Source organism: Carlito syrichta, unplaced genomic scaffold (assembly GCF_000164805.1).
Source record: "Carlito syrichta isolate Samal-C Ts95f unplaced genomic scaffold, Tarsius_syrichta-2.0.1 Scaffold169025, whole genome shotgun sequence".
NCBI classification, from domain to species: Eukaryota; Metazoa; Chordata; class Mammalia; order Primates; family Tarsiidae; genus Carlito; species Carlito syrichta.
Genome location: NW_007113121.1, coordinates 193,457 through 203,714, shown reverse-complemented (window position 1 = coordinate 203,714; position 10,258 = coordinate 193,457). Strand labels below are relative to the sequence as shown.

Here is a 10,258-nt window from a genome sequence, read left to right as displayed (position 1 = left end):
TGGGTCCCCACACCTCATTCGCTTCCACTCCTACCCCTGACCCAGGAGACCCCCTGGGTCCCCACACCTCAGATGCTTCCACTTCTACCCCCACTTCTGCCCTGGGAGACCATCTGGGTCCCTACACCTCCTTGTTCTCCCCATGCCCCCCAGACTCGTGTGTCTCAGCACCGAGGGCTGGATGATGACTTTCCCTCACCGTGTGGGAGGGAGGCCTCACCCGCACTCCCGGTCACCAGTTCCCACTCTGCAGAGGGCCGTGCTGGGGTCCCCTGGGGAAGCTGTGTGCCGCTTCAGGACGCTTGAACTTGACTGGCCACACACAGGATTCAGAGGGCTCCAGACTGACACTGCCTGATGCTCCCAGGACCAGAGACAAGAGCACAAGGCTATTCAGACGACTCTTCCACTTACTCTGCCATCCAGAAGCTTGGAAGTTTTCTTTTTCTAAGGTTCAGAGAGCATCTCTTCTTTAATGGGAATGTACCCTGCCATATCTCTTCACCCACTGTGCTAGGAGCCCAGTATGCCGTCTGAAGGTCTCACCTGGGGACACCAGGCTCTCTGTCCCCTGAATGATTGCCCTCTCTGTCCCCTGAATGATTGCCCCCTCTGCCCCCGCCCTTTGGAACTCACCCACTTGCCTGCCAGGATGCCCAGTCATTCCAACAAGCTCCTCTTCTCTTCCCTCACAATCCCACCTCCATTCTTGTGTAATGCTACATTATAATTCTCACTCCTATAAACACGCGGACTGTCCTCACTGTGGCCGGTGTGTGGCTTTCGGAACTGTCCTTACTGTGGCTGGTGTGAGGCTTTCAGGACTGTCCCTAGTGTGGCCGGTGTGCGGCTTTCAATACCTTCAAACTGGGTCTCAGATACGAGACTTCAACACCAGGAGTCGATGGAGGAAAGTCCCACTCACAGGAGCTGCATGAAGGATCCAACCTTGCAGTCAAACCATGGGCTCGGGCCCTCCCCCTGCCATGTGACCTCACCAGACACTCAGCTCTCTGAACCAACCTGCCTCTCTCAATCCTCCAGGTTCTCAGCCGCCCACACGGTCTCACGGATGAGGAGACGCCAGCATATGGGGGCAGCTCAACACACGCTGCACTCCACAGGAACGCGACTTCGATACGCGTGTGTGCATGAACGCTCACTTTCAGAAGCTTCCTTGATGAAAGAAACACACAGACCGTCAACCATGACTACAACACCCTTTATTCAGCATGAGGAACACGAGGACATCCTTCCCAGAGCCAGGGTTGCCACACGCTCATCCTCCCCACAGGGCCACGCACGCCGCAGGCCACGGGCACTTGTGCTAGTGGTGGTGCTGTGTGAACTGGAGCCCACAGTAGCCACAGGTCCCAGTCTTGGTCTCTTTGTCCTGAAAAACACAAAAATAATGCCCTCATACTTCCATATTCTCCTTCAAATCTAGTATCTGGACAGCACGCACTGAGAAAGCAAGCATACAACTGGAAAGACACTGTCGACCAGGAACGCTGGGAAAACACGAGGTCACTACAGAGCTGACAGCTGTGACCACGAACCTGGTGGGAGCCATGGGTGGTGGACAGCAGCCCCAGCCTCAGGCGCCCAGCCGGGACATGCAGCCACCCACGGAACTGCCAGGGACACCGCCGTCAGCACAGCAGCTCTGACCCCATCCACACATCACCTGCCTGGAGTGGGTGGGTGGGCAGGCGGGAGTAGGGCTGAGGCACAACGCCTGAGTCCGCGAGCTGGGGTCCAGGACAGCACGCCGTGGCCGGCCCTGCTCTATGCTGCTCAACAGCTTATGCCTGCTCCAAGGATCCCTTTGCAGGACAAGCACCGAGACAGAACAGCTTTCAGTCAAGCCAGCTCTCATGAAGAAAAGGCCCATCAAGTCACCACTGAGCCTGGGAGGACACTGGGAGCCGCAGCTGCTCACATGCTGGGCTCAGCCGTGACCTCGTAAGCACGTCGACCTCATCCATGGCTTCCCCTCTCCGGGCCTGCACACGAGATATCAACAGGCACAGAAGATGACAGGGAATGTTATGAAATAAGCCAGGTCCCCCAAGTCATATGTTAACCCCAATACTTAGACGTAGCCTTTAAGGACTTAGGGTTACATGAGGTCAGATGGAGAGGCCCTGATCCAATCTGCCTGGTGTCTTCCAAAGAGGAGTAGGTGAGGACACAGACATACAGAGGGACAACGGGGGTGGGGGGTTGTCACAGGGAGGAGATGGTGTCCATATGCCAGAGAGGCCTCAGGAAGACCCAGTCCAGTGGCACCCTGACCTTGGGCTCCCAGTCTCCAGCACTGTGGGAGAAGTCACATCTTGTTTATACCCCCAGGTCTGCAGCACTCTGCAGGGCAGCCCAAGCTGAGCAAGATAAGGACCCAAACAAGGCCACCCCAGAGAGGAGAGACAGACAACCATGGGTAAGAGGGATGGGACAGACAAGGCCACCAACCAAGCACAGTACCCCCAGCTCAGTCAAGCAGGACTGGCGAGGCCTGCGGTGTGGTTGTGTGGGGGAGCCCGCGACAGCGTGGACACTGCAGGGTGCCTCGGGAGCAGGGGCAGAGAGGACAGAAGGAATGGAGCCCAGAGTGAGGCAACACAGGTACGACATGCTGCCTTCCATACGCGCCACGGGAGTGGCAGCCACGCACCAAGTTGATGTACACCTTCGGGTGGCCGAGGGCTCCCCCGCCGCCGTCGCACGCGATCACCCGGCTCTCCACCTGGCTCACAGGCTGCTCGGCTATCAGGTCGATGGCAAAGTTCTCGTTCACCTGGAACAGAGGAGAAAGCCTCACACACAGGTCCCAGCACCGCTGGCTCCACGCCGTCCACGGAGACAACCCCATCTCTGGGCTCATGGGCTGCCGGCACAAGTTCTCCATTTAAACACCAGCACTGCAGGCCTCCAAGCCATACAATGGAGTTCACACGGGTCTGCAGGCACACTCTCTCTTCACTTGAATACAAGTCCAAACTGACAGACACGCCGCAGGAATCTGAATAAAACAAGTCATCTCCTCGGCCCTCACCTGGTTCTCTATGTGCAACCCTGCCCTGCTCCGTCCTGTGCCCTCCTCCCCTACACACATGTGCACACAAGCACACACTCTGCCAAATGCTTGAGAGCACAAGTTCCTTGTGGGCCTGTCCCCCTGCAGGCTCCCATGCCCACTTCATGAGACGATTCCCACCATGACCTCAGCCAACACAATACCAATGTCACGGATTTACACAGCACTGGATGCCACCGCGTACCAGCTGTCACACCAGCCATGTGCCCCTGGCTTCCCCCGGCTTGCCCCCTCCAGGTCATGACAGCCTGCGTATCTGGGAGGCCTTTCCCATGTGTGGCCGTCGTGCACAGGGCTTCCTCACCTACCACTCCTTCCGCCTGGCTGCTCGTCACGCATGCACACCACGTTCGCAAGTCCATGCGGAGCCTGCCCTGGGTCTGCAGTTCTGTTTGAGCTCATCTTGCCTTGATTCTCAGAGTTCCTGACAAGGTAGTTTTGCCATTTCCCCTCATACTCCTGCCTCAGTGGCTGAGACGATGCTAAGCTGGGCATCGGGCCTTGGTCCTGCCCACGGGGAGGACTCCGGCAAGTTGCTGACGATGTAGTTTTCAAGACTGAAGCAATGCAGGTTATCACACCAAGCCAGCGCCACCCATTCCTGTTTCCTCCGGAGTTTTACTAGAAAGGGTACTAGGTTAAGTCAATTGATATGCAAAATTCTCCCTTCCCCGCAGGCTGCTCCTGCTGTCCGGAAAGCAGAGGCGGGAGGAAATCCTCACAGAAGTGAGCAGGCCCTGCAGTCCAACCCATGCTGTCCAGGAGTCAACATATTGGACACATTCAGATTCAATGATAAGATGCCCAAGACTTGCTTCAAAATGCCGCAGGGCTGGGGTGGTACTGGCAGAGTGGGGCTGAAGTCAGCGTGGCTGTCCCAACAGTGACCTTGGCTGGCAGTTGTGAACTTCACGGCCTGAGCACACAGGAGGAGAGCACCACTGCACCATGCCGTCCAGTTCAATGTTTTGGTTTCTTAAGCAATTACCATATACTGGTGTGGCAATCACTTGTCGTGTGATGTCCATGATGGCAAATGTGGGACCCAAAGGGGACACGCCTGGAACTCACTGTGTGGGAGTAGCCAGTGTCACTGAGGTGAATGCCAAGGGGACGTGGGAAACAGAAGCTACGCATGCAGAGCTGGCATCCAACGTCTAGGGGAAAGGCACGTGAGTCTCGCCCCACTCCCCCAAGGCTGGCCAGCCCTCTTGCAAGTGTGATGCCATCCTCCCTTCCCTGATGTTCCTCTCTGAAGCCCTCTACGTGGTCAGCCGTCCTCTGAGCACATTCTTGGCATCAGCAACAACATTCCGTGTTCAATACACAGGCCCCAGGGAATGTCCTGCTGGATGGCACACCCCAGCACCTGGCACCTCCATGTCGCTCCCCTCCCCAGATGGCCAACAGTGGCAAGACGCATAGTGAAGACACCTGTCTCTGGGGCCAGAGGCCCCCTCCACTGCACACACAATGACAGGGCACACCCTGGGAAGGGCGCCTCCTTCCCTGCAGACACAGCACTGTGGAAAGGGTTGGCCGCGTGCTGCATTCCAGAAGCTTGCTCAGTTACAGATGACCATTCTGTAGAAATCTATTTCCAGAAACACAGAAGTCAGTGGGAAAGGAAGCCACCCTGAAACAGACCCCCAGCTGGGCAGCACCCGGCACTGCTGGACATGCTCAATGCGGACCCCCTCTATGCACAGAGTCCCTGACACATGGGCCCCCTCAACACACAGGTCCCCTCAACACAGGTCTCGTGCCGCACCTCACAGCATCTATGAGTGAGAGATGCCAGCTCACCCTGCTGCAGGGCGTCACTCCCTACACAAATGGAGTCTATGGTGTAAATAACACAGTATCTGTCTAAGTGACATCGTGTCACAAAGGTCAAACTAACAAACTGCCGGGCCCAAGCAGACAGGTGCAGCCCCGGCCACCTCCCATAGGAAAGGCAGCTGACGCCGTGAAACTGGTGACTGATGCAGGATGCCCATCCGTCACTCACCGTGCACAGCTCAAGGGCCATCCTGCTCACCTGTCACCAACGTCAGGCTCCAGGAACACAGGTCAACCAGGAAGAAAGAGCCCGCATGAACACACCGCAACACACAGACATGTGAATACTCCCCATCAACTCACAGCCACAGGAACACATCTATGACAACACACAGCCGTGTGAACACACCCCATCGCAACACACAGCAGAACATATCCCATCAAAACGCACAGCCAAGAGAACACACCCTGCTGCAACACACAGCCACATGAATCCACCACATCACAACACACAGCCGTAGAACACACCCTGCCATAACACAGCCACATTCCGCTCAAGCTCTGTCATACTCGGGCTCCATCGATGCTTTCCCAGGATGGGACAAGAGTAGAGAGAGGCCCTGCTGGACCCGTGCAGGGGAACAAAGGGAGCAGAACATCACAGCAGCCTGGACACGTCACACTGTAAGCACAGGGTGTCACACGGCCTGCACTGTCCAACCAGCACCACTTGAGTCCCCCCCACATCACTAGTGTAAGAAATGGGCGCTGCCTTCTTGGAACCTCCTGGTGATCAACTGCCTTGGACATCAAAATACTCAGGTTCAAGTTCATTTGTCAATAATCTGCTCTCATTCTATGTTACTTTAACTTTCAGCTTTGGAAGCGGTGGTTTCTATGGAAAGTTTACTCCCTCATGTCAAACAGATAAAACCTAATAAATATAAAAAATATAGCTCTATAACAGAAAATCAAAACTAATGGAAAAAGGAAATGTTCTGTGAAACACTGACCCCATTAATGGAAATGAATAAGTTTAAAATCAACTTAAAGCTCAGTTCAACTATTGTGAACAGCAAATGTTTTTAACATTTAAGTCAATAATTACATTTAGCTAAATATATATATGTGTGTGTGTGCATGTCTATATATGTGTATCATGTTTAAATATAGGAATTTCTAGGTAATTTCACAGAAAATGCTTAAAAGCAGTAGCCGGACTATTTGTATGACACATTAAACTCGCCTAGGGATGGGAAGAGTCCAGAGCCTTGTAAGAGAAAGGGTCAGCCCAGAAGATGCAGGAGGACACACGAGGTCCTGGAGCCACCAGGGCACACATCGCCCAGTTATCAACCAAGCCCTGGTGTCCAAGTGGGGGTTTAGGATTTCACAGTGTCACGCAAGTTCCATGGGTCTCAGGACAAACAGACCTCATTCCTAGTACCAGCATTCCCGAGAGTCCAAGCCTCCCTGAAGGATGAAGATGCATGGTTCCTATCAACCCAGTAGACTTGCTGTAGAGGCAGACGGCCTCACCCTGTCCCCAGAGTCCACATTCTGGGAGGGATGTCGGGATGAGGAGCATAGAAAAGAGGAGGCGACAGAAATGCCAACACAGCTCCCAAGGCTCAGACCTCCCTCAGAGGCACCCAGACCACTTCCTGAGAAGACAGCCAGACAGATGCAGGCAAGCCTCTCTCCTCAAATCTCCTGGCAAGCACAAAGTAAGTCACCAGGACTCTGCCTCGTCACCGCCACACGACCTTCAGGCAGAGGGTGGGACTCAGGGCACGGAGGTCGGAATGAGCACCCCACATTCCAGCTTCCTCTGGCAAAGGATGGACTCCGCCACCCCTATCTGGCTGGGACTTCACCCCTGCATGGAGCCTGGCTGGGCTCTGAGCCAATCCCCATCCCCGCCAGCTGCCCCCACCTACAACCCCAGAGGCACTGGGGGCAGCACCGCACATGGACCCTGCAGGCTCTTCCTCCTGGTGACCCCGCCTCCTCCCTTGTCCCCACAGTCCTGGGATGGTGACGGCTCCTTGCTGCCACTGACCCCAGAGGCCTGGGCACTCCCTTCTGGCACTTTAGCCTTCCTGCCATGGCCGCGAGTGTTCACGCATGTACATATATGAGGGCTAGCGTGGTTCAGATGGCAGCATGCTGGCCTGCCCTCATGAGACGGGTCAGCTCAGGATCGAAGAGGCCACATGCGCTGTCCACTGCCGATCCGAGGAGTGTTCCTCATCCCAAGTGGGCACTAATTCGCCGCCATGGGTTCCCAGAGCCTCTGCCAGCAGTGATGCACCTCCATACCCGAGTGTGGTCTCCCTGCCACCTCCCAGGAAACAGGAATTGAGGAACACTGGCGACGAAAGCCCCAGAGAGAGCCTCTGGTCCATTTCCTGCACAGCCTGAGCCCCCTCCCCGCCCATGAACACCACAGACCATAAGTTCACCATCTTAGCCATTTGCAAGTACAGTGGCATTAAGGACAGTCACACTGTGATGCAATCACCACCGCCCTCCATCTCCAGAGTTTTCCATCTTCCTGAGCCAAAACCCCATTTCCAATAAACACCAGCTCCATGCCCCGACTCCTCCAGTACCCACCTCTACCTCCTGGCTCTCTGAATCTGACCACTCTGGTGCCCCAGGCAAGCAGAGCCACACAGTGTATATCCTGTGATGGGCTCACTCCACCAGGAACACTGTGCTCAAGGCCTACCTGTGTTGTGGCATGTCAGGCACCTGAGTCAGGATTCCTTGTGTATGAAGAAGAGTCCTGCGTGCAGATCAATCACGCTATGTGATCCGCTCCCATCCAGGGAGCCCTGGGAGCTTCCACATTTAGCTACTGTCAATAGTGCTGCCATGAGCAAGCCAATAACAGTTTCTTTTCAAGTCCCTGCTTTACCCTTATACCCAAGCCCACAGAATGCCAAGAGGGAGCCTTAATGTCAACTGTGGCCATGAGTCACAACAACGTGTCGACGCAGGCGCCTGAGTATAAGGCAGGTAGTCACTCATGCAAGATTCAGCAATAGCAGAAATGGGGGAGCAGGGATACACAGGGGACAAGGTCTATGAGAATTCTCTTCAGTTTTCCTGTAAATCCAAGAGATCTAAGACCCTTTTGTCTCTCAGAAGACAAAATGCTACTAAAAGTAACACTACTCAACACCTGACTTTTGCTGAAGGGAGGCCAAAGCAGGCTGCCTAGTCACTGTGTTACCATCATGCTGGAGACCATCATGGCACTGAGGTGCCCTGGACACTCACGATGGTACTGGAGAGGTCAGGTCACTTGAGCAACGAGCCTCACGCCAGAGGGGCCCGCCATGCTCCCCACACCCACCCTTCCTGGCTTCCCTGACTGTTGGGTTTGCCTGTAAGCTCTTTCTCCATTGCCCCATACCATACCAACCAGAAGCCACACAGAGAATTTCCAGCAGAGGCACCTGGGACGGGACGGCCAGCTTGCCCCACCATTCAGGAGTTGTAACTGGAACCAGGGCCAGGCCACACAAGCCCTGCCCATGCCGGGCGTCAACCCCGTGTTCACCCCTGCCACTGTGACATGACACCCATTCAGTAGGGACACAGAGTCCTGCCACCGCCTTGGTAATCCATCAGCCCATCAACGCCCAAGAAACAGGAATGGGGACACGGCACCACCGCTGGGAGACACCATCCCAAGTCCATGACCATGCTGCCAAGAGAACACTCCAGTGCCTGCGATCTCTCAACTTCCCTGGGTCTCCACCTTCCGAATGTCAAGTTCATGCACCTAACTGGAGAACTGACTTCCCATGAGAACGCACAGGACACACCCTGTGAGCAGAAGAAACACCCTGCTCCCAATGCCATGTGAAGCTGCAGGATGGAGAAGGAAGCATATAGAATAAGATGACACCACTGGAGACTCTGACAACTCAGACAGTAAGCAAAAAAGTGTCTTGGGAATGAACAGGAGGACTCACCATATGCCCTTACCAGACAGCTCATTTGGGGTTCTATGAAAAATATTCACATGGTTTCCATTTTACAAATGAGAAAACTGAATTTCAGAGACATTAAGCTCTGCTGCAGTTCAACCTCACACCTATCAGACTGCAAATCCACACAGCTTCCACTCCACCAGAGGCAAACCCACCAGACACAAGCCCCCAGGGTCCCAGCAGACATCACTAATCAAATAACAACCGGGAACAGACCTCAGGATCCTTCTCAACACAGCACTCAAGCAGCATCACCAAACAATCAACCAACAGAATACACATTTCTCTGCCACCACTCAGTGAACCAGCTGAATTTTGAGCATGTGAATTTGTAAAGAGTCCATTTGTGCTGTGCAACTCTGGAACAGAAGTAAAAGAACTAGACACTAGGAATGTAACCAAGAGCACAGGAAAGGGAAACAGGATTTGGGACAGCCAAAGCACACTGAGAAGAGTTGACAGGCTGATGTGGAAGAAGAGTGGGTTAAGGAGGAGGGTGTGAAGGACAAAACCAGATTCCGGAAGCATGCAGGAATGAGAGCCTGAGAACTTGGGAGCCAGCAGACACAAGCAGCAGGGAGGGAGTCAGGCAAGAAACAGGCTGGCTCAGGCAGAGGGGTTCCGATCTCAACATCCCTTTTCCAGAGGTCAGATGGGAGTAATTCATATGCCATTTTCAGCTTGTCAGTGTAAATTCCTATAAAAACAGCCTCATTCACTTGGCAACAACTATGAAAAACACCACCCAAAAGGTGACTACAGGGGTAACTTTTTAAAAGTTGATATGATGTACTTTAATCTGAGAGTTTCAGGCGAATAAGGCACAGAAACGAAAACAGATCACTCCCGTGTATATAGAAACCAGAACTACAGTTACAAAAAGTTGTGTTAAGTGTCTCAGGGGTAAGAGCCAGAAGCAGCCCATTAACATTACAATTATTGCACATAATTATAATTAACATTATAAGGAACGTAGAAGCCCAGAGCTGCCACCCTGCTCGCGATATGGGGAGGATTTACTTACATCTTAGGCATTAGTTTTTGTTTCTTGCGAGTTACACAGTTGCATGTACGCTTACTTTCTCACTAGACCTTTCCCTCACCTCTTTCTGTCGACCAACAAACCGAATTCGCCGGTAGTCTTTGTCATCATAAACCTGGGGGGAAGAGAAAAGGACCGCGTGTGACCTTGAGACTCTGAGAGGGGTCGCTCGATGCCAACTAACGCCAGGACAGGGTGTTCCTCGTCTTCCAGGCCCCTGATGAGGACCACACGGGTGAGGAGCAGAGCACGCGTGCAGCCGGGGCGCGACCGCTAAAGCCGGGGACGGCGGGTGGGGGGCGGAGGGGGACGTCTGCCCGCCGCCGG

The 10,258-nt window shown here is 54.1% G+C and overlaps 1 protein-coding gene across 1 annotated transcript in view; it reads right to left on the bottom strand.

Moving 5' to 3' along the window:
- Positions 1–1,203: 1,203 nt before the first annotated feature.
- NDUFS6 (NADH:ubiquinone oxidoreductase subunit S6) overlaps positions 1,204–10,258 on the bottom strand; it is a 9,577-nt gene continuing 522 nt past the window's right edge. Inside the window, exons 2-4 of the mRNA XM_008051175.1 lie at positions 9,993–10,046; positions 2,678–2,800; positions 1,204–1,393 (exon numbers count right to left, since the gene is read on the bottom strand). Of these exons, the coding sequence (XP_008049366.1) occupies positions 1,328–1,393; positions 2,678–2,800; positions 9,993–10,046 (243 nt within the window). The 3' untranslated portion in view covers positions 1,204–1,327. The remainder of the gene's footprint in view (positions 1,394–2,677; positions 2,801–9,992; positions 10,047–10,258) is intronic.